The sequence below is a fragment of the Pimephales promelas genome, chromosome 23 (assembly GCF_988280905.1).
Source record: "Pimephales promelas chromosome 23, fPimPro1.hap1.1, whole genome shotgun sequence".
Lineage (NCBI taxonomy): Eukaryota > Metazoa > Chordata > Actinopteri > Cypriniformes > Leuciscidae > Pimephales > Pimephales promelas.
In genome coordinates this window covers 9,017,469-9,043,137 of record NC_142791.1, presented here as the reverse complement: position 1 = coordinate 9,043,137, position 25,669 = coordinate 9,017,469, and the positions used below count along the sequence as shown (strand labels likewise).

The following is a 25,669-nucleotide window of genomic DNA, read 5'->3' as shown; positions in this document are numbered from 1 at the left end:
ACGTCATCAGCCAATAAGCTCAGTCAACAAATATTACTTAAATACACTGCAATGAAATTACTTTGCAATTTGCAAATACCATTTTCTCTAAAATACTGCAGAACTGCTTTCCACCCTCATTCAGCATCACAAATCTGAGTTAGCTTGGTCATTTACACTGACAAAATGACTACAACAATATTTCCTACTAATTTATTTTCGTCTTTTAATTTTGTCTTTCCCCCTCTCCTTCAATTTCTAATAATTACCTATGTGGTGTAATAATATGATGCATTATCCAACCAAAAAAAAAAAAAAGAGGAAGCATGTGATTATTTGCCAGGCGAGGTGGGGGAAGGGATGCCTTTGACATAATGTCATTAGAGAAAATGGCTCTATATGTATTGGACAGGCATAAAGTATGCACTTACAGCCTCATTTGACAGCTGAAGCATGACAGTGCTAAATAGAATCTTAGCTGCCCTCCACTGATGATTCACTTTAGAGTATCAGCATAAACCGACGGGTTGCGAACAGCATCCCACACTACTGTTAAACAGCGGGAAACTGCGGCTATCATGGCTATTCATCATCACATCCAAAAACCAGCATGACATAGCAAAGTGACAGAACACAGACACACACAAACACATATGGTGTTTAACAGCATTTAATGAAGCATGCCATTTTGTACTAATTTAATTACATGAGTGGTAGCTTGCTCTCAGTATATTTGGTAATACTAGTGTTTGGACTTGTGCAGTCATATCTCAGCTAACAAGAATGTTCTCAGAACTTTGGCTGTCATATGAACAGACATTATTCCAGTAACATTGACATTCGTTCAAAGTTATCTGGTCTTTTTTAATAATGTTCTAAAAAACATTAGCACAAAGATATTATTCACGGTATACATTGTTCATGGAAGTTGTTTCTGAAACATTTTCCCTCGGGTCATTTTGACCTGGAAAATATTTTTTTTTTCTCATCTGAACGGGTTCACTTTTGTCGCACTTGAACCAAGAATACAAAAAAAAATAAAAAATTAATTGATTCGAGGGGTTTTGTGGTTGTAATTTAAAAATTAAAAAAATCCTTCCCATTTGACCTCCATAGGAATGAATGGAATGCGAGGAATGCTTCAGTACACATAGAAAAATTAAAAAAAATAAATTCTTAAAATTCGAACTAAAAATGCTAAAACTTTACCAACAAATGATTTTATAATGTCTTCGTGTGTAACTGAATGCATACTGAAGTTAACTTACTTCAGGACAAAGAGGATAGAGCTCCAGATAGAGCTAAAAGACCATCTAGTGGATTTTTTTTTCGTAAACCCAATGTAACATATTTTGAGCTGAATTAAAAAGTTTATGCATGAAAATTTAATTTAAAAGAATGTGAGGAGTTTTTAAATTACTATTTATTTGTTGATCAAATGTATTAATTTAAATAAAATAAAAAATAACAAAAAAATCTCCCCAAAAATTGCATCAATAATAGAAAAATGAAATAAAATAAGCTTTCTGGACCGAAAAAAAATAAAATAAATAAAGATTACGTATAATTTTAGGGCTTAGGGCCATTACCCGCGAGGGAAAGATTTGTTACAAAAGGCGAGGGAAGGAAATTTGTTTCAGAATGTTCAAAGAACATACAAAAGTAATGTTCACGTAATGTTTGCAAAATGATACAAATGGAATGTCCCTTAATGTTCATATAATCAAGAAAGAATTTAAAAAAAATATATTTTAAAAATGAAACATTCATAGAACATTAAGAAATAACAGGAATACAAAATATTTATTAGAACATATTTGTGTTAGTTGGGATTGCATTTAAGACTCGTGTGATTGGCTAACAAGGTAGCTTTATACAGATAATCTTTTGTGTGAATTAATAAAAAATGAGGTTGAAAATGAGTGATACTAATAACAAATGGGAAAAAAAGAAGACAAAGAGGATTGAAAGATGTTATTCTGGGAGCTGGATTATAGAGAACTGCATGAAAAAGAGATCCATCTCTGTGTAAAAATCTTAAAAGAGAGAGAAAATAAGGAAAGAAAGAAAGTGACCGCTCTAGTTTCCCCCTGTGTGCTGTTTATCTGGCGGAGGTGAGGTGTGTGTGTGGAGTGGTAGTGTGCAGTGTCCATTTCCAGGCTGTTACAGATGGTAATTTTGTCAGAAACCACTGAGCTGCTGCCAACTCCACGCTGGAGATACAGCAAGTGACGGTTTGTGTGCTGTGCCGAATCCTGCCTGTGAGGACCAGCTTTTATTCTCTCTCACTCATTCAGACTCACATGCACTGGATCAAATACTGTTTGCAAGGATTTAGCAAATCAACTGTAAGCTGCTATTGGAGAAATAAATGCTGGATTTATTTTATCTGTCATTATTTGTCTTTCAGCTTCTAATCTCTACAGTTATTTCACAGTTCCAAAACCATATGATTTCTCCTTTTTTTCCCCGTGGAACAAAAAGGAGAAATTTTGAAGAACTGTTCTGGCTGCTCTTTTCCATTACAATGGAAGTGTGTTGATGCCTCCAGGGATGCAAAACAAATCCTAAAGGCCCCCTTTTAGGATTTTTTGCTAAAGTCTTTCATTTTCAAAGTTGTTCTGAAGCTATGATTCGTTGAAAAATTGCAATAAGACTGATCCAAATTGCGACAGTTAACAGATCACTTAAGGGGAAAAGTGTCAGTGAATAAAAGACTTCAATTTTGGTCTAATCCTCACAAAACTGTTTATGAAATATATCAAAGGAGGTCAGAAGTATTGGAATATACACAAGTCACATGTTTTATACATTATTAACAGTGTCCTTTTTGAAGCTTCACTCTCAGAAAAAAAGGTACGAAAGCGGTCACTGGGGCGGTACCTTTTCAAAAGGTACACTTTTGTACCTAAAGGGTGCATATTGGTACCTTCATGGTACATATTTGTACATTTATGGTACCAATATGCACCCTTTAGGTACAAAAGTGTACCTTTTTGAAAAGGTACCGCCCCAGTGACAGCTTTTGTACCTTTTTTTCTGACAGTGAAATTCAGATTTGGTAAATGATGACAACATTTTTATTTTTAAGTAAACCATTCCATTAAGCAGGCAGTAAGTTTGAGTGTGTGTTCCATATGCCAGGTATTATATTGCATTAGGTAAAAATAATGCACTTTATCCTGTTACACAACACTATGGTAATCTATTGCATTAGTGCATACATGTTGCATCAGGGGCAGGGCTTTATCTCCGTTTATTCCTCCATGGAATATACAGTATGTTACACATTATACTGCTTTTAAACTTTAGTTCAAACTACTTCTTTGCTTAGTGTTTGTTAGGCTACTGAAGACTTTGGTGTAAGTGACCGATCCGACTTTAGCAACTGTTGTCATTTACCAAATTTTGGTCTTTTTAATGTGATTTTATGTACTGTATGGCCAATGTTTTGGATAGCAAAACAGTATTTTAAACTGTTAGAAACTTTTAAGGATAGTCGTGCCCAAAAGCATGCACGTAAACACTGTTCGACTTGACTATAGAATGGGCACAGCCATCGCTGTATGCCATCACAGTATCGCGAGAGCGAATATTAGAGAGCGGATGGTGCCGTATGTTTTCGAATTTCTCTCGCGGTACTTTAATGGCCTACACCGATCGGTCACACCTCTTAATTGCCAGTTCTTTTAGGGTACGGTTACATGCTTAAAAAGGAGAAGTTTCGTATTAATTTTCCGCGGACAGACATTATTATATTGTCAAAACGATATAGATGGCGATGAAACAATAGACTAGACTGAAGCACATAATACGTATCTGCACAACGCCATCGTCTTCAAAGATTGCGTTTTAAAATTCAGATCCGAATCAAATTAATCAACATTAGGAGTGTCAAGTGTTGGGTCATTTTCGAGAATCTAACTAACCACGCCTCAGTGTAGGGTAGGCTACGTCACTACACCAGTTAGATGCTAGCAGGTGCTAGTAAGGAATTAAGATATTGTCTGAAAATGTAATGAAATATAACATTTCGTTATAATACATCGACCTATGAATGCACTCTCGTATCATTTAGTTATAATAATATAGTTTAATTTCGTTTTTTTTTTTTTTGCACACAGTGCATCATGACATTTCTAATTATCGTCCCAACAATACCCTGTTATGTCTTGCCAAATAATCATTTTGGTTGTTTTGTCCTCCAATCACAAAAGGTCACAATAGGACAGCAAAAATTGGTTCTCCTCAGGCATTTGTTGACGTTTCTTAAGGTATTTTTCAATTGTGCAGTGTGCCATTTTTTATTGTAAATCAAAGTGCAGATTGAGTCTTGCTTTATTTGTTCGTCTTGCAAGAATATGTTTTATTTGACAATGCTGTTTTACCTTTCATTACAGGTTGGTACAAAAATGCAGACCTTTGTGTCTTGTGTTTACACTTTCCAGCCTTTATGTATTAGGGAACACAAATCGAGTATCCAGAAACTCTACATCATCGTGAACAAGAAGGCAATTAAAAGGAAAATGCAAGTGTCTTTGACATTGAACTCCTCAAAACTCACTTTGTATTCAGCACATCGTACAGTGAGAAACTTCATAGTTGCACCGCAGCAGACATCAAGTATAAAGGAACTGAGGTGGGTTTACAATGGTTATTGATTGGTCAAGAATGATCGTTAAATGTTAAACGGTTTAAAATTTCAACATTTTCATCTTGTCCTCTTTGAAAACAAGAGGAGAGTTTTTTACTCTCCATCATTGGAAATTTAAATAGCTTTTTTTGCTTGTTAAAACGTGCTTTGTTTTTTCTTGGAACTTAAATTTTGAGGTTGTGTGCAACATGATAGTTTTACTTCTAGCTCATTATACTACATTGAATAGCTATTCCCTCTTATAGTTTAAATGTACACTTAGCCACTAGTCATGCTAGTTTGGAAAAAGAAAAGTTAAATTGAATAATTTTTATAATGCACCATTATTCCTCACTTCCTGGAGGTCAAATTTAGCTCTATGTGGAGTTTTTGTAACTCTCTTTTGGAGTTATTTCAGTAACACTTTTAGATGTCTGTGTAGAGATTGGGACAAGCTACTCCATTTTGATCATGAAGATCACAAAGACATTTTAATTTTTTACAGTATAACATGCAGATTGTGCACAGACTAAGAATGTGTATTTAAAAAGTAAATAGTTACATTATGTGTTGTTTGATTACTTTAAAAGGGTGATGAACTGAGAAATCAAATTTTCCTTTAGCTTTTGACATCTAAGAGGTCATCATATTATAAGAATATCCTGTAAGTTTCAAAACTGAAAACGTCCTTGTTAGTCCAATAAAAGCTTTTATTGACACCAGGCTCAGGAAACGACTCGTTTGAAAAGTGGGGAACTATGACGTCAAAGAGGATAAAACACCACCCCCGCATCCCCGATTCGCGCATTACACGCATAGCTAAATAACATAGCCCTACCTCGTAATGACAAACCAGATCGAGAGTGAAACTCATTATAATATGCAAAACTGTTATCCACTCACAGCAGTCGGCATTTACTCCCAAGTCTTCAGTGCGAGACACCCATAAAAAACGAGCATTTCTGAGCTAGGCTCAAAACTACGGTAGAAAATAGCTTATTACTTATTCATTTTGATGTTTTTTTACTGTAAAAACCAAGCGAACGTCATAAGTTGACCTCAGACAACAATATAAAACAAATTAAAAAGCCAGTTCATGACCCCATTAAGCAAGGTTTTCACTTATAGCCGAGCAGTGTTGCAGATGTCACATTATCAATATTGTTTGTGCCAATTTTCTGACCTGCAAAAAAACAACAGTACAATTTTCTCATTCTCTCTCTTTCTATCTCGACACCCAGCTTACAGTGATGCCCTTTTCACCCTATAGCTCTGTCTAATTTAATCTCACGCATCAATGACTTTTAATTAATATGATTGGCTGAGGGATTCTCGTACTGTTACATGGTATTTTTCTGACTTTCTGAGGGTCACAGGAAATAAACAGCAAACATACAACATACAAACCAACAATCCTCTCTATACAACCAACCCCTACTGGGAGAAGAATGAAGCAATGTTGGCATCATTAGTGAAGCATTGATATTCCCTACACTAGCTACAGTGATACAAATGCAGCAATGCTAATCATGTTCCTGCTGGTACTTTCCGGCTTTGTCTCTTGCTTATCTTCTGCCCACTTGCGATATCACACACATACACTATCATGGGGAGTTTTTTGTAAGGAGGGGGATGTCCTCTTCAGCCTGCTTGCTACATTGATATTGCTGTTTACTGAAAATGTGGCAGCCCCTCATGTCAGACAGAATTTGCAATAACCAAGATAAAGCCTCCATGTGTTCATTCAATTATGTGTGTGTGTGTGGTTTGATCAGGCACGCAGTAGTAGAGTCAGAAGTTGCACCCTATTTTTTCTTATGGTGTCCAGTGGATCAATAGAGGTTATCTGTCAAGTGACCTTTCGTGTATGTGTATGGAACGTGTATTTGGGAAAGAGTGTCTGGTACACTGGTGTGCTGCCTTATAGCTGCGAGTTACCGACTTATCCCGTAATGATAAGAGAGTGCAGAGTAATTACAGGCGCTGCTTCAATGAGCAGCCAAGGGCATCTGTGACTCCCCTCCCTGACTAAGGCCAAACTACCAGGGCTTCCCTCAACCTTTATTAGGACTTCCCACCAGTCCTCTCTCTCTCTCTCTCTCTCTCTCTCTCTCTCTCTCTCTCTCTCTCTCTCTCTCTCTCTCTCTCTCTCTCTCTCTCTCTCTCTCTGCTGTCTCTCAGTCTGCATCTCTCAGCAGTTTTTCCCCTCTTATCTTTCTCACGTTACTCATTTCTCTTTCCTCTCTCTCTTTATTTATTCCCCCCATCAGATCTCCCCTCTTGGTTTGTTCTCTTTCTTATCTTACCCTATTTCTTATACTTTCTATCTTCTATTGCAGGATTTTTCAATGTCTTAAACAGTAGGCTCCCCCACAAACACCCGTTCAGTTTCCACAATGCATATACCTATGAGGATGGAAAACAGTTGCAGTAGACCAAATTTACTTTGTATTTAGTTTAACTGTAATTCTTAAAAAAAAAAACTAGTCTAGATGGGATGTACCCAAAAAGTGAAAGTGAGGTGCATTTATGGGTACAAGTCGGGAACCGGCCTACTTTACATATTTCAAGGATACAAAAATGCAACAATACGTATCGTGGATAGTGACAATATGTATCGTGGATAGTTTCCCCAAATAAAAATTACTGTGTGAGAAAAAATTCTCACAAAAGTCTTCGTGTTGGGACTACATTAAACTACTATATAATGTTGAATGTAGTTTATAATAATGCAATGGGGAATATTTGTGGGTCCTGATAATGCCAAATGACTTATGTAACTTGACCAGTAAAAAGTGTCCAACATTATTTTAAATATATCTAAATATATTAAATGTATCTAGTCAGAAAAAGTGCATGAGTAGTCGGCTAAAATAATTCTGTATTTTCAGCTTCAGAATCATGAATATTTTTTATTCTGGTCCAAGCCATTTAAACCCACAATGTAATATCAAAGTTAGCATTTTAATCAACAGTACGTTTTTTGTTAAACTTTTATCATATGTCTTGGAGTATCGCAATAATATTGTATCGTGAGTTCCGTATCGCGATACGTATCGAATCGTGACATGAGGTTATCGTTACACCCCCACCGTTTTGTATAATAACTAAGAAAAACACTAAATTAAGCATTTGTTCTCTAAATTCTAAGATGGAGAAAAACACAGGTGAATAGTCTCTATCACTCACATGCACACGTGTGCAGGCCGCACATACACGCATACACACACCCCTCCCCCTCCGTGCACACCGCGTCTCCATGAGAACGAGAACAACGTTGAAAGCAAGTTCGCAAAAGGTTGGTATCTCATGAACACCTTTACACAATCATGGAAAATAGTCCAACGACTGAGAGAGACGGGCAATTTGGCAGACATTCTGATATGCAAATTAGAAGGTGAAAAACTCAATTTCGCTTGGGTAACATTTTTTTTTTTTTTGGACTAGGCACCCTTGAAATATGTAAGGTAGGCCGGTTCCCAACTTGTACCCAAATGCTTCCTCACTTCTTATAGAAGGCCATTTTTCTGAAATCTGTCTAGTCTAGACCTCTAATCATGTTATTTGAAATGCTTGTATGCAGCTTTCTATATCGATAATTCAGTTGGCTGCTTTATTTTTAATTGCACAAAACCTATCAACTTTTTGGCATGTTTTTCTTTCCAAAAATACCCACATTTATTAGATATTTGTTTCTTTTATAAATGAAAGCTTCATTAGTTGTTCCGTTTTGAATGGGGTAAATATGACTGAAACAGAATTTGCACAGAAAAAAAGTTTACATATTGTTATTCTAGCATTATTTGGTCATCGTGAAGCGTGTACACTTTGCTGAGATGTTTTTCTGTTGTACTCCATGTTGTTTGCACTAAATAGACAGTCTGACACAGACAAAACGTGTCATTGGAGAAGCGCTAATTAAACATAAACCCTCCATAACTCTTTCAGCCTTTTTTTTTTCTTCGGTGTGTTAGTAATTTTAAGTTCTCTTTAAAAACATCCATACTCAACCCTAAACATGAACTACCCATCAAATCAGATTGAAATGATAATTCCCAAACCTTAATACTTTTTTGTTGTGACGACTGCACCTTCCACGTGATGAAAATATCATGTGAAGACACATTTATTTAATTACATTTCACATTACATTTAAAGCCCTATTTGTCGACAAAAAGTGTTTCCAAACTAGTTTTTCGCTACATTTAAAATCGACATTGAATTTATGTGCTAAAGTTAAACGGAAAAGGATTGTGTCGACATTTGCAAAAAAAGATCGATAACTGGCATTTCCATCAGCTATCGGTAAACATTTTGATGCGTTAAACCTTTTTTTCGCAAAAAAAAAAAAAAAAAAAAAACCTTGGATGGAAACCTGGCTAATGTGACGTGCAATATAAGGTTGCAATATTTCTAATGCCATGTTTCTCTCACAAGACCCAACTGGATGAACATTACTGAGTGTTTATGGGCATTAATCTTTTGCAGGTCTTTAATCCAGTCAGACTTTTCAATCTTTCTGTCTTGTATTTTTGACATGACCTTGTCAGCATAATTGTGTGACCTCAAGGGACCATCCCCTGAGATGACAGCTGTGTCAGATTCAATCATCGTTTATTGTGAATTGACAAAAAGGGATATTGAAAGTATAAATAAATGCTGCTGACCAGCGAGCTGCAGAGCAAGCTGCTGAATGTTAAAAATTTGAATGAAAGGTGGTTTTACATGCTGGTTAGGTTCTAGTATTTGTGGTGGATGTTAAAGCAATCTGACTCTCTGGGATGACAGCCCAAGAGTAATGGAGCCTTGCCTGATCATGACGTCAACACCAGGTACTTAAGTGCTCAGAAATTACTGAGGTAAATGTTTAACTTTTCTGTCTGCTCCTCTTTATCCTCTGCCCCTTCTAACACACACACACATACGCACACATCTTTTGTGTGTCTCCCTCTTGTTAGAGGTCAAACTCAATCTGTCCTTGTCAGGTTTAATCAAAGTATCCACAAATTCAATTTCAGCGGTTGTGTGAGAGAGGCTATTAAGGCATTCTTTGTCATTCGCAATGTCATTAGGCTGTGAGAAGAGAGGGCATGGGGGTGTTTCCGATTCTGATGCATTTACTCATCGTTTTTAGGGTAAATAAAGCCCAAGTGCTGTCAGTACCTAAAGGTGACAGAATTCCATTACTCTCTGAGACATGATCTGTCAGACATGACAGTCGGGAAGTAAAAACTTAAATTTTAAATAACTTACAAACCTTTAAAGCCTACCTTATTGCGAGCTTCTGGGTTGTTAATCAATAGTATTTGCTTCTATTGAAGCCGTCAGCCTGCATTATTTCAACTTTGCTTTAAAGTAATAGTGTTTAACAGTGGCATTTGTGGTGAAAAACTACTTTACCCATGATGCTGTACAGAAAATTCCACCAATCAGAGAGTCAAAACAAGCAAAACACACTAAAAGGTCTCTTTAGGTCCGCCCACTCCCATGAAGCATGCAAATGACGTAATCAAATTAGTCTCCCTACGGAAAGAATGCTCCCTTTCCTTAGCATATATATATATATATATATATATATATATATATTATGTCAATCAATCAATTTATTTCTAAAGCACATTTAAAAACAGTGCGAGTTGACCAAAGTTTTTTTCAAAGAGTCAATGATGTTTAATGAACATGATCTGTGAATTTGCTCCAGCATGAATTCACTCATCCTAATCATAGGCTAGTGGCATTTATCTCAGTGCTGTTTTCTCTCAGATCTCTTTCAGGCAAATTTAGTTCTAATCTGATCTCTTCCAGACTGATGGAACTTTTCTTCAATCTGTTAAGTCCAGCACTCCAACCCAGAGGCGGCACATCCGCAGCGCTGAAATAAACCTTCAAAACAAAAGCATCAATCCCTTCAGCTTTAATTATCTTTTCATCTGGAATTAAATTCTTGATAGATTATGAAACCCTTCCCAATCTTTGGTTGTGTAACGGCATAAGCTGATGTTTGGATGTTTGGCGTCCTCAAAATCAGCAAAAGAGTCTGGGAAACTCTCTTGGCTGCTGTTGCAGCTGCAAAACTAATCGGATATTCATTTCATACAGATGGCAGTGAGCAGTGATTGCTGCAGCTGAGATTTGTCAGGATTGGTGCTCTCAGGACAGCCAAATGGGGAGACTTTTTGGAGTTCCTGTGTTAGTGGTCGGTCGTTGTATATCTTACACTCTACAAAAAGCCAGTAAAAATAAAGCACAATGTTAATGTAAATTTAAATTTCCATATATTGATTTTCCACAGGTGTGTTACCCATGTTGTAGGGTTAAAGCATATGTCTGTAAACTTTAAAATGACCACTGCCAGTTTCCATTTCTTTTTTTACGTCAAGTGTTTTTTTTTTTTTTTTTTTTAACAGTGCATCCACTCAGAAACCATGACCATAAACCATGATTTACTAAATGTGACCCATCTGAAACCTGTCACATACAGAATGTGCTAATTATTCAGTTAATAGAGCTTGCAAGGGAAACCCAGACCTTTTAATTCACTTTGGAAGGCCGCTAGCTGAGAATAGAATAGATCAATGCTGTTAGAATAGAGAATGCCTCAGTTAATATTAACACCAATAAAATATGTGCAGTACAGGCCATTAGTTACATGTGGGTTCTCTTTCCTGACACATTATTAGACCCTTTAAAATGGTCAATCACACATCGTCCCACCGGCCCTGACACGTGGATCAATAGTTTTTTTAACCGTGTATTTTGATGACTTGATGTCTTACATTTGTGTCATATTTACTTTCCAACATCTTTCACTTCTGCCTCCAGGATCGTCTAGAGGGAGCAGCCACCACACACACACAGTAGATCTTTTTGTTCATTTGTTGACTAACAAACTCAATAGTGAACTACATCTTAATTCATTATTTGAACAAGTGCTGTGTGTGAGCTCAGAGCGGGAACAAGCTAAATTCTGTTTAATCGACTGTACCAGCAGTTTAATAATCAATACTGTTTCTACTGGTTACATCCCTTAAAGGAGTAGTTCACAAAAAAAAAAAAAAAAAACTTTTGCTGATAATTTATCAAAAACCTTAATTTCTTTTCGACTGACGTTACTTTACTTTATTTCAAAGAATATTATTTCAAATTTACAGAATACAATTAAAACTTGCATTGTTAATATATAATGTAAAAAAAGATGGAAGATTATGAAGCAGGTCATTTCAGATATAAATGTGCTGCTTTTTAAAGAAAAATGCTACTTCATAAAGAAAATGTTACAGTGCTTATAAATAATTAACTATATTCTATACAAAAGGGTGTTACTAAAAATTGTACTTTTTTAACTTTAATCTCGAGTTTAAAAAGCAACATTTTAGCTGTTGGTCTGAGCTAGTGAAATTAGAGTGGGTGAATTTTTCTTTAGGTAAACAGCCTTTTTCAAGTAATGTTGCATCCATTCTGCGTTGACATTTCGGAGTTAACCCTCTTCATGATCATGACAGAAGTTAGATAAATTTAATATAGCTTAGAAAAGCTTAGTATGCAATATTGTTACATAATGTGTAAGTTTTGTGGCTGTATGTTGTGTTTATCCCTATGCAACTTTCATTGTAAGGGTGTTAGTGTGAACACAATATTTGATGTGACAAACTGAGGAATGAAAAATTGTTTTCTGTGGTAATCAAAAGCATGTTCATAGTGCTTATGTGAGCTTGAACTCTGAATGTTTCTTTTAGTTTATAGACCCTTTTTATTAGTGTATTTTCCTGCGTGTTCTTTTATTTTAACAAACAAAAATGAACAATCTTCATGCAGCGAACGCACATGATGTCCGTTTTAATTGAACAAACTCTCTGCCAGAACTTTTGCTTAATCATCAGTGATTTTTTTCCCCCCTGAGTTCCCTCTGCATGCCCTTCTGTCATTTGTAGTGACTCTGTTTTTGTCTTTCCAACTATCTCTCCTCATCTTTCTTCTTCCCTCCCTCTCCTCTACCTCTTCCATCTCTACTTCCTTCCTCTCCGCATTACTATCTCTTCCCCTCTCTCTCCCTCTTTCTTTCTGACCCCTGGCACTCTCAGTACTCGGATGAGAGGCTACCTAACACTGTGCAGTGTGATCAGGTGTTGTTGAGTAAGCAAGATTGACAGCCCATCTTCAGCGGTCAGCTTAATGCCGTCCTCCTCCAGTGCCACGTCCTCGTGCCCTGAGCGACTCCTTTAGACTGAACCCTGCTGAATTCTCCTTACTACACATCTGCAGACCTCATCTCTCTTCTTTTTTCCTTTAATTATTTATTTTTTGTTAGTGATTCTGAAGGTGAAATGTGAACTTTTCTTTCAGCTATAATAGCCTGTTACTAGCCACTCTGATTCTTTACCATCTCATTTTAATTCTAAATGAAATCCTGGCAGCTTACATAAGCACCATGAACATTTCCTGATTTGGTCAAAAGATCTAATCACACGCATTTTTTCAAGCCACGCTTAAATGTTTCTCAAAAGTTGGCTTGTCAGTTGGCTGGTTGCAAAGGTTAATTCCCCGCCTTAATGCTGTGAGAGCACTGGAACCCTACAGTAATGTTTACACGGCAGCAGAAAATGGCTATCTGTCATTTGTCACTTTTAGAGTGATTAACTACGGTTACATTCACTCTTTGTTTATTAATACCAGTGGCAGCCACATTCTGTAGCATTCAGAGCTGAATTTTGAGTGAGTTTGATTAGTGCTGTGATCTAAACTGTATTGATCATAGTTGGCCGTCACGCCATAAACTGCGATAGTCACTCTGCAGTGCACATACAGTATCCTTGCAATGCGAGGTTCTGGTAACTCACACTGACGGAGATACGAGCAGAATCTCATCCAGAGGTTTTGCTCCAGGCGCTGTTTTTCGCCATTGTCTTATTAAAAATAAAGCATTGTAAGCCGCAGTCAGATAATTAGGAATTGTGCCTAATTTGGACTTATAAATGTATTAAATGAAGTCAACAAAAGAATTTCTGTTAGTGAAGTTGCCGTCTTTGATATTTTCTTTAGACACTGCAGTATCGCCATGATTTCAGAGGTATCGAGAATAGAAAATTGGCTTGACTGGTGTTATTCATTCATAATGCCATATTCAATCCACTCCAATAAGCTGTTTTATGTTAAAGGAAATTTGTGTACCCTATGTGAGGGGTTTTCTCGCTCCTTTACTGATAGTAATTGGTTCTCTCATGCTGTCTCTCTCCTCCTCTATAGGAGATTTGTTGTTGAATAAAGCCAAACACTCCACAGAAGCCAAGTGCTCCATAAAACTGTAAAGGTGTAAAACAGCCACTGCTATTAAGAGAATGGTTTTTGTGTGCGTGTGTGTGTGTGTGGTTTACGTTTCTATACCATCTCCACCTTGCGTGAAATTGGGCACTGAGCAAACGGAGAGGGTGATCATTGATTAATCAGTGTACGTTAATGAGCTGCATCGATCGAGAGACCAGTAGACTCAGCGCCGACCTCGGATGGTGTGAGACCGCGACGCCATTTTAGAGCAGCAAGGGAACCCATCCAAAAAGCAAGTGACTCAGAGAGACAGGTGTGCGTGAGACAGATGTGAAGGGTGTTGCGGGTACAGCAGAGGCGTGACATTGTTATGATGGATGCGCATGGATCACTGACTGACAATGCAGCAGTGATCCCATGATGAAACCCTGCTGTGGCTAGGTGATGCCCACTAATTTGTCAATTTTTGGCTGCTTCAGTTCACCCATAGTGCTATGGGTTGAATTTCGAAGCACAACTCTAAAATTAAATGTCACTGCTTAAGCATTTGGAGGGACTTCCCTGCTGAAAAGAGCAGTAAAATGTTTTATTTTAGCTTTTTAGCTTAGACAACCAACCAACAGGATGTCATTCGTTAATCAGGTTCGCCAGCTAGTTGCTTTTTTTCTGTCAGCTGGTTTTAGATTCAACATTTACCAGCAGGGGCTAACAAGGCCATATTAACCATCCAAACCTTGACCTCTGGCGGTAGACCAGCACTAAATCTGCACCAACAAGGAAAGACTTGCAGTAGTAATTTCACCTATCCTAGCAATGCAATATTAAATGTAGTTCCCTGAGCCGGTTTTTGTGTGTTTGCATGTGCGAAAATATATTTGCATTTCGGCATGTCCCTAAACCACATTATGCTAACGGTGCTGGAGCGTAATGTGATAGTGTTCAGTAGATATCAAAGGAATGTAAATATTACAGAACACGGTCCCAGGAGTAGGACTGGATATCAGCGTTACTTCAGTATTATAGAAATAGACTCTCTTAAACACTCATACCCATATTTCTTCTGATGATTGCAGTGTGGTGCATTTCATGCTCATTGGTGAGAGAGGCGGATAAAGAGGCAGATTAATATCCCTGACTATAATCATTTTCATTTATGTACAAAACATCCACTCTCTCTCACACACTCTCAAACACTGTCTTGTCTCTTTACCTTTCTCTCTTTTATCTTGTTTTTACATTGACAGTTCTCTTTTTCACTGTTTAGTCATTCAGTCTATGGCACCAATTTCAAAATGTCATAAGCATTTGGTCCCCATTATTATCCAAAGACATTACAAAACTCACAACCAATGGCAGGGATTCAGAACGGAGATGTTTTTCTTTCAATAAAACTGCTAGTCAGAGTTTTGGACATTGGTTGTTTTGAATTTTTGCCCTGTAGGTTGACACAACAATCGCAGAGATTCTGTCTCAGTATCAGTGCTGTAATCAGAGAGCGTGCTATTTTTTTTTCTCTTTTTGGCCAGTGGCAAGGTTACTGGAACCAACACATGGCCGAAGTCCAACTTCCAATCTCATAGCCCTCATAGAACACAATTGAAATTAGGTATTAATATGCAGACATGCTTGCCCATGTGTGAACATAGAAGATATGAGGTAATAATTAGCTTCCTAAGGGCAGGCTTCAATGCAACCCAGATTAGCCTGTGCATGTGGGACGCTTTGAAAGACTGTAAATCACACCTTATAAAGGGCTTGCCTCTTGTCATAAAATAGTACTCAATCCTATTCTTCCCTTATAAAAGTCTGAATAAATTTCATGATGCTACAACTTCATGAGCTTAGTGATTTCTCCTTTATGTGACCTGAGAAACATTGCTTCACAGAGACGACTGTATTTCAGCGTTGTATCCCTACATTTGTACCACAGCCAGTTTGAACTTGAGTGTGATTGTGAAGTGGCATTCGATAAGCCAAGAAGAATGACATTTTGCAACTTTAGTTGCACAAACTTTTTTCATTCTGCTCTTTTGGTGTTTCAAGAAAGCAGTTATCTTTCTATTTTTTTGTGTGGTGGATTTGGTTCCAGAAGTGAAAAGTTCAATATAAACCTACCTGGTCTTTTCTCTGTTCTTCCTCTTCGACCGCCACATAACCGTACTTTTGATATGAGAACGAGAATTTGTTTCTGGCAAAGAGACTTGTTGCTCTTGGGGCACGGCTTGCGTTTGTTGGCTATCGGCCGGTTGGCCTGGTCTTCCTTGACTGCCCGTTTTTGTCTGATGAGAGAACTGGCAAGTGCTGCCATCTTCCCCCCCTCTCACCTATAGGAGGGGGGTCTCTGCTTGCTTAAGAGACCCTCTCTGGATGCACTCGTCTTTTTACCAGCAGCACAAAAAGATAAAGTCAAGGGTCAAACCTCGCGTGGAGAGCCAAGTATTCAGGTAGGTTCCTCACGTGTCCGTGGGTTTCCCTCCAGTAAGGGAAGAGGTTAAGTTCTGGTCCACTCGCAACCTGTCCATGGTTTGTCCTTCATTATGTTTGTTTCTCTAAATACATATTGACACCACAACAAATCCTTAAAATGTAAATCGACATTGTCACATGTCCACAAAAAGACACAGAAAGCGGCTGACAAAGTCATTGTTGCGACATTGCCGACATATTTGCCCCCCCCTCCATCTCTTCTCTCCCTTCCCCTCCCCTTGTGTCTTGTTCCTGAAGACGAAAACACTGACAAAGCTAAAGTTTAGCACACGGGAACAATGAGGTTTCTCACCCACACACGGCTGGTCCTTGCAAAAAAGTTATTCGCTCACCAGCAGCAAAATTATTCGCCTCAAATCAGGAACAGATCCTGTCAGAAACTGCCAGATGGCCAGCCTGCAGTCCCTATGGCTAACTTTAGTTGTGCTGGCAAAAAAAAAAAAAAAAAGAGAGAGAGAGAGAGAATAATCTCAAGCGGTAATCCAGTGCTCCCACGTCCAGAGGCACTTCTGCTTCAGCTGCTGGGACGGACAAAGCCCTGAGTCGCAGGACGGTAGCCGGCAAAAGAAGAATGGACTCTGAGAAATTTCCCTTCTGCCTCTTCTGGCACGCGCTATCTCTCCCCACACTCCTACATTACCCCCCCTTCCCCCCACCCCACCCCAAAGCCAGCAAGTGTGTGTGTGCAAATCCAGCGGCTACCACCAGTAAAGGTGACATTCATAAGAGAACAAGTGAGGGAGGGAGAGCGGGAGCGAGAGCGATCGAGTGAGCAAAAGCGAGCGGGTGAATGTAAAAGAGAGTGAGAAGAACAAGAATGATGAATGAGAACAATGGAGGATAGAAAACAGAAAGATGAAGGGAGAGAAAAAGAGGAGGGTGAGAGAGTTAACACTACTGTTCTTTCTTCAGTCTGCCGTGTCTGTCCTTGATGGGTTGAGTGGAGGAGAGAGAGGGAGAGAGAGAGCGCTTCAGGTGCCAATGCTGACAGTTTTCAGTCACCTCAGGAAGAACATCGCAGTCGTGCGTTCTGAGTCAGTTATCACTGCCAAATTCACACACTCGCACACACATTTATCCTCTCTCTCTCCCTCTGATACACACATCCTTGTGTACACAATCACTTTTAGGGGATTAGGATTGTACCACTTTTATTGGTTTAGCGTTCAGTTTCTTGCCGTCCTTGTGCTGGGAGTACTTCACGTTTGCGGAAGGTGTAAAACTAACGCAAACAGAAAGACTTTCTCTGTCTTATCTTTTTCCCTTATCCTTTTTTTTTCTCATTTACTTTATTGCTCTGGGTTCTTCATCTAAAAGCTCTTTTCCCTTCGCTCAGTGTCCCCCCTCCTCCTTCTCATTCTTCTTTCTGACATCACTGCAGTTTCTCTTTATCTCAGTGTATTTTCCAGTCTCTTGGCACTCTGCAAATACAGCATGTGAAATGAGCGGGACCTGAGGGGCGGTTTGCTTAAAGAGACAGACAGGCACTGAGCGTGTGTGTCAGGATGGGTGGCTATCTCTCATTAATAGTGACACAGACAAGTAAAGACAAAAATAGTCCCTGCTCTACCGTGCCCTCGTCCTGCTAGATTCCTGTGTACAGTCACTACAAATGCACTAAACAAACAGTTTCGCCGCTTTAGTGTATGGTACTTCAGCGTACTTCATTAACCATTTACAATCAGTTTTAACCAGGTGCTAAATGTGCAGAATTAGCATCATGCCATGACTATTGAAATATTTAAAAGGTCATTGTTTCAGCGCAAACATGACTTACCCTGTTTAAAGGGACATTGTGCATTTTTTTTTTTTAGCTTAACTGAACAGCTTCGGCAATTGAAATTTTTATATAACTTATATAACTTCGGGTTATTTCCCTACTTTGGTCACTTGATTTTTTAAATCAAGTGACCAAAGTGCTCGATTCCACTGCGATCAGTGGAGCGGATATGATGTTCTGTTGTGACACGCACAGACACGCTTCAATCCGTTCCGGAGAGACTCTCTATATTTGTTATGGTGAAATAACAAAACCTAATGCACAAAAAAGTGTCCTTGCTTGATATATAATCACTAATAAACAATCAGTTTTGATGAGGAAAAAAAACTAAACTACTTTGTGCGGATTAGAACCCAGAACCTTTGGCACGCTTTGCAAAAGTTCTGCCACTGGACCATTACAGTACATGGGGATAATAGTCGGATCTATGCATTTAATCACGTGAAAATTCTCACCACTAACAACATATATTAGATCTCATTAAACGACAAATTAAATACAATGTACTGTATACTATGTAACACGTCATGCCATGCGTGAGTTGTATTTACGACAGTAACGTTAAATACAAGTACTCCACAGCGACTCTAGGGGTCGCTGTTTGACAAAAATGGAATTTCTACATAGTGTCCCTTTAAATTAGGCTTACAGTGTGCCTTCTTAGATTCAGTGGTATTTGTCTATATTGAACTATTTTCTCTTGTGTAAAAGTTTGCCTTTTTACTCTCTCCTGTCGGTGGGTGGGTAAAAAAAAAGAAGACTTTTAGTTAGATTTTTTTTTGATAATGGCAGCAGTATTTCATCAAATAATGAAGAAGAGCAGTATAAAAGTGCTTAAACCTGCTTCACATGTTTGGTTCGCAGTGGGGGAGTGATGCCTTTCAGTCCCTCTGACAAGGGTGCCATGTGCGTTGGATGTATACGCATTGTCAAAAGCGTCAGTATATGGCGCCCTAGGATGAGAATGCGTTGGAATATCGCATGAATGTGAACAAAAGTAAAAAAAAAAAAACGAACACAAACACATAACTAATCTAAACATGCATACAGACACAATCACGCATACATGGGTAAAGTGAAAGAGAATAGAACCAAAAACAGAAACGGGAATAAAGCTATGGAAAAGAGTAGCCATCTAAACAACAGAACCATCAGTTTCTTATTTCAAAGCACCTTGTTAACTAGGGGTCTATAACTCATACTAATCCTCTGTTTAGCTTTTACTTGCAAAACTGGATGCAGTCTCAGGAGGAAGTCTTGATGATTCAGTAAGTTGATGGTGTTAAATTTGCAAACAATTTCTTCCATGTTTAACGAAATAAATGACAAAGAACTGTAATGTTAGCCTGTCTTGAGGCCCATTCGGCTGTGCACGGCAGGAAAGGTCTGGTGGTCAGACTCGCTGATATGCTTTTTTTTCTCCCATTATAACCAGGGTTTCTGATCTAACTTTTGTGGGGTTGTCACAGGCACCTTGTTTTGTGGGTGGGTGAGGGGGTTTCCTGGATAATTAATAATTGTGTGTCTGATCGGTCCAATCGCTGCAATCACAAAGAAGTCTCTATAGATTATTCATGAGGGACCACCCATGACCATGATTTCTGAGCCAAACTGCTCTGTGATTACCATTGATTGTATGGATATGCAGTGCTAAGAAGTTTAAAACGTGCCTAGTGTAATTGAATCTGTCTCGGCCTTTTACCGTGTAGTGATAGCAAAATCCTTCCTCGATATAAAAAAAGCCTTTCAGTGCAACCTCAATAAATCAGCTATTCAAGGGGCCAGTCAATCAATCAAATTTTATTTGGCAACCACACAGAAATCTGCTGCGGAGGCATCTAGAAAGTACCGGCTTGATTTACCTTTGGTTCAGAAATGACGTTGCCTCAACAGACAAGGTCACAATCCGTCGACTGCTGATTGTCAGATGACAAGCAAAGTTCCTGGCCCTTAAGAAAGGGGGTAAAATGGGGATAATTTAATTTGTATTTTCCAAAAAAGCCTTTACCACATATCCCTCTCAGTAGCTCTCTAAAGGAGTCAGGACAGAGAAAATGTCAACTATCTTAAATTACTATTTTTCAAATAGTTGGCCACAAGCCACAATTTTTTTTAGTGCAGATGTAAGAATAACAGCCAAGTCAGATCATAAGTCAATGTTATATGGAACTTTCTAGAGTTGTGTTCCTCTGTTGTACATAGATCATTCACAGAATATTTGCATTCCCATTACTTACCACTGATATAGGAGGGTATTTAATAAATGTTTGGGAGAGTTAGTTAAAAAAAAGTATCTGACATGATCACCACATCATTGTCTACGCAATTCACCATAAAATAATTGTGATTTTATATCGTGCTTGAAAGAATGTATTCTATTGGAATACTTTACAATAAGCTTCAGTCTCTGTTCACTTGCATTTCACAAACGCATTGTTAGCTAAATTGATCGTAGGTGGCAGCACTCTTCACTATCAACTTAGGCTCATAATGCTTTTGGGAAAAAAAAATAATAATAATAATTTCAGCCTAGAATATTGGCCCTCTTTTTTCTTCTTTTTCTCATGAATGGATAATGTTAATAATATTGTTCAGTTTTCATTAGTCCAGTTAATGTTTTTAGGTTCATTTTGCTGATATAAGAGTAGTTTATGTCATGGCAGTGGGTGTGTTTAACCTTCCCCTCCTTTCCCAAGCAATTACTTTCCACAAAGGTCTTCCTGACCTCCCTGACATGGACTGTGTCTGCATGGCTAAGACCTAGCTGGCCCAGTTCTGTCTTTATGTCTCTCCTTGTACCTTTTCTCTTTTTCAGTCTGCCTCATCTCCTCTCTAGTTCTGTCTTTCTGTCTCTCTACTCTATTCATCATTGCCCAAACAGATGACAGGAGGCATTCTTCCCTAATCCCAACTTCCATTATGTAAGCATGCAAAATATCTCTTCCAATGTTTTTTTTTTTTTTTTTTTTCAGTTTCAGAAATTATACTTGTAATTTGCATGACCTTTTGGTCAGGGTGTCATTAGAGAATGGGGTGGAGGGGGATATACTGTACTTTTAATTTCCATTTGCTATTTACCCAGACAAGCTTGCAATTAGGCTTGAGTCCTAAATGTGCTTCACTGGATTTTTGTGAGCAATTACATTCAATTTAATGTTTTCATGCATCCATGTGTGATTTGTTAATCATTCCCGTTCCATGTTTAGTTGATAGTGGTTTAAGTCTCAGTTAGGAATATGTGAACATAAATTTGAAATTCATCCATCACATTTGATTGCACTCTTTCAAAAGGACTTGACTATAAAGAGCAATTGAATCGATAAAGATCTTTAATGACAACATATCCATTGGTCGCTAGACCCCCTAATAAGAGACTGATGATGAATTAGTCATTTAGTCACTGAAGGTGATGAATCACCAAAATGCTGTTGCATGCTGATTAACTTTAACGATCTTGCTGGACTTGTATTATTTAAAATGTGCCCCTCAATTGAACTGCAGAGAGGCCATGTATGAGAGAATTGTCTATTTTGATTTCATAGTGACTGTAATTTACACATTACAACATGAAGCATGTTTTTTAGGGTATTGTATAATAAAGGTATTTTTTTGTGATAATACAATACATTTTTGTATTATGGCAAGCAAACAGTGTTACTGTACATTCTTTTTCGCACTCTAAAGGTTTCAGATTTGTGTGTGTGTGTGTGTGTGTGTGTGTGTGTGTGTGTGGGTGTGAAAATGCTACACTCCGTCTACCAGCATCTGTACACCCTAATCCTTCATTCACTTAAGAATCTTTAGATTCTCATTTTTTGTACTTCTAAATTTTATGTGAGGAATTTAAAAGAAGAAAGTGAAAAAAGTTCATATTAAAGATCAATTTGCTCAGCCCTTCGCCTTTAGAGTGTATGATATCTCTGTTATCAGGGTAAATCTAGAGAGAGAACTCTTTTATCCCTTCCAAACAACCTCAGCAAAATACTGATGTAGATAGAAGAGAGGAAGAAGTCCCGTGGGTGGAGATGTGTGTGTGAGTGAGTGAAATGGGGAGACGGTGGTGTGATAACACAGTGCTCTGTTGTTACTCAACATTCCTGTGATGTTTCGGTATCTAAGGTACCCAAAGAAAGTAGCACACCTGAGACAGACAAACAGATCAAGAGATATCATACAGCTCTGAGACACAAATGTAGAAAGAAAGGAAGAGAGTGAGACTCTGAGACATATGTTGGCCGTGTTACTCTGTGTACTTTAAAGATTGTCTCTCAAACTACCAGCTTATTTCAACCATATCTTTTGTGAGAGGTTAATATACCCAGCATGAAATCAAAATTGACAATTCTTAAATGTTTTTTTCTTCAAATTTTTTTTATTCATGTACCCTCATAAATGTCAATGAAAAACATAAATTTTCCATCCCCTCACAACAAAATTTTTTCACTTATCGCCTAAGAGAATGCAGTAACAACAGTTTTTGGAGTTTGGGTGAATTTGAGTTATGAGCTAATCAGGTCTTTAGACTATGCATTCTGTGACATAATGGTTTGGCTCAAATTCATAGAAAATATTGTGTGAAAATTAATGTCAAAATTCAGCTGAATAAAACGTTTTTTTTTTTTGTGGGTCTTAAAAATGTCTTAAGAATATTGTACCTTTAACTTTAGATAGCTGCAAACAATATATATTGTTGTAACAGGCAGATCATTAGTTTGTAATGCTTGTCTTAGGCTTGCCGGCTGAATAGTGTTTTAGTCAACCTTTAGTCGTCACAGAATTGTACCAGCAATTGAAAGTTTTGCTGCATCTTGGTTGTCCAATAATTCATCATCAGTATCAAAGTGTCTTTGAAAAATATCTGTACATTGTCATCAGAGATCATCAGATGACAAAAACAAACTTGCTATAGACCTTATGCACCAGAGAAACATGGGCGCCGTCATCTTTAGAATATTGTCTTTGAACTTCCGTTTTTGCGGTCGCTCTGCATATTTCTATGGCATCGCTGTTAAGAAATAATTAGCTGGTAAAGTGGATTTACTTATTGTAGAGTTAACAAAAGTTATCATGAGCATTGTAATGTTTATCATAAGCATTGTAAAGCAGATGTCTTAACGAATGTCGACCGGTATTTTTTTTACGAGCAGTTCATTCATACCTATGCAAGATCGCTAAAATACAGACCGGAAGTCAAAAGACAACGAGCGCAGCGCTGAAAAGGGGCGGGGCTACATAAGGTCTATAGGCTATTGGGCATTATGACACAGCTGGTATGTTTATGATACGTTTATTGCTTGTCTGTAGAAATGAATCAATCAGACGTCCAATAAATCAGTTTGCTCCTCAGCAGAAAGAGCTGAGGTTTCTCTTAAAGTCAGTCATTCTAGTACTCTCTCTTCTGTTTGAGTCTGCTATGATGTATACTGCGTTGCTTCAACTGTAATATAAAGACTTATAATGGAAAACTGAGAGAATTTCTGTTGTTCCAACAATATAGGCTTAGATCTTTCTTCATGACACTGTCATGACATTGCACTCAGTTGCATGTGAGGTATCTCCTAAAAAAAAGCAAACTGTTTGGTTGCATTACATATCAGTCAGGCAGTCTCTTCCTGTCTGGTATTTCTTGGCCAAAGTCAGTCGCAAGGTGAAATTTGCTTAATTGATTCTAGCCAACAAAAACCTTCATTCTCTGTCACTTGTCAATCTCTTCAGGTTGCTTTCACATCGACATTCATTTATTATAGTGATTTCTTAGCATTTTAATTAACCATTAAGAGTGAAGGGTATTGGTATATCTTGAAATATCTTACTGGTTCCCCTTGAAATGATAGTGTTCCTGTTGTTGTGAAATGTGTTCCTGTAGCTCAACGGCTAGCAATGCCAAGGTCACGGTTTCGATTCCCAGTGAACACTCGTATTGATAAAATGTATACCTTGAATTCACTTGCTTGGCACATCTGCCACATGCTTGAATGTAAATTAAGGTGAATAGAGACAGCCAGTTATAGAAACATGTTTTGAACACTAGAACACTAAGCTAGGGATAAAAAACGTAACCGAACATTTTTTGTTTAAAAGCAGTAACAACGCGCACACTCGGGCATGACACAAGCTGTATTGAAGAATGTGAAAGTGTCCGGAAATCCAGACCATTGAAAGTCTGGTCAGCATTACCGAAGGAGATTAATCTTCACAAAAGCGCGGCGCATCAGATTGTTCATGGGAGTGCAGATGTAATTTTCCGTGATTGTGCAGGGCCTTAGCTTTAATGTGGGTTTAGACGAGAAGTTCACAACTGTCTAATCGAGTACAAGCATGACTAAATGCCACTTGTAAACACCGCCATGGTGCTCAGCTATTAATAGACGTAGGATGTTCTCAAACAGTCTAAAACTATCCACCATTTGCTGAATGTCAACCACCCCCAATTTATGCTTTATTTTTCATTTAATTAAAACATTTGAAGGGTCTTATGTAAAGGCATTAGCCTGGCATGACGCAAAGCCATTTTTAAGTGAGATTTTTCAGAAGGAAATCATGTCATAGCGATACAAGGTCTAAACAAACAGTAAAAAGAAAGCTGTGATGGAAATGATAAAGGACAAAGCATTATGATAGTGACAGTCTGAGGAAAAATTATTATGTAGACTGTCACAGTACAGTGAAAAGCAGAATTTAAACTCTTTATAGCACTCTCATTATAGTTGACTAATGTTCTGTTGCCAAAAAGTGAAATATTTTTGAATATTTAATGGGTTTGTAAAATCACCTGTGTTTGTGTATCATTAAATGCTTGTTTAATCATCCTGTTATATTCTTATTTGCATAATACATTATGCATTATTTGTATCCATTTTCATTATCATTGATTCCAGTATTACTAGTCTGTTGTGAACATTGATGACTCTAGTCATAAAGTTTCATTAATGTTTCATGGAACAGAGATACTTTCTTTGCTGCAGTGTCTATTAGCCTCAAGGTTAGTTGATATGTAGTTGGACCCTGAATTCTTTGTTTTGTGTTTGCTGTAAAGTGGGTGTTTTAAAATGATGAGTATTGTGTGCTCTGGAGCATCTCTGAAAGCACTTAAGGATGGCTTTTAGATTTCTCATAATAAAGAAGCTTTGCATCATCACACTCTGTTTGAAAATTAGACATAAATACAGAGGAAATAAAAGTTTTTTTTTTTCTGAAAGTTAAAAGAAAAGCCGTAATGAGGAAAGGATTTTTGTGTAAATTCATAGGAAACTCAGGCCTGAATCCCCAGAGTGAGGTTAGACAACCTGAAACTCATTTATTCTCTTCGGTATTCATTTATTTGCTCTTTTTCTTTGATTCTGCAGTCTCTCTCTCCATCTCTGTCTCTCTCACTCCTGGCAGTGTTATTTTTTTGTTTGTTTTACTCTGACTCAGGCATGAATAATTCAAAATGACTGGGCAAATTCACCTGGCGTCTCAATTATAACTAATGTTTTTCCTCTGGTCTTTTCTCCTTAACCATTGCTCTTGCTTTCTGCTTCTTTCAG

General features: G+C 37.8%; 1 protein-coding gene across 1 annotated transcript in view; it reads right to left on the bottom strand.

Annotated features, from left to right (window-relative positions):
- fgf11b (fibroblast growth factor 11b) overlaps nt 1–16,978 on the bottom strand; it is a 44,644-nt gene extending 27,666 nt beyond the window's left edge. The window contains exon 1 of the mRNA XM_039677832.2: nt 15,989–16,978. Within this exon, the coding sequence (XP_039533766.1) occupies nt 15,989–16,181 (193 nt within the window). The 5' untranslated portion in view covers nt 16,182–16,978. The remainder of the gene's footprint in view (nt 1–15,988) is intronic.
- Nucleotides 16,979–25,669: the final 8,691 nt, after the last annotated feature.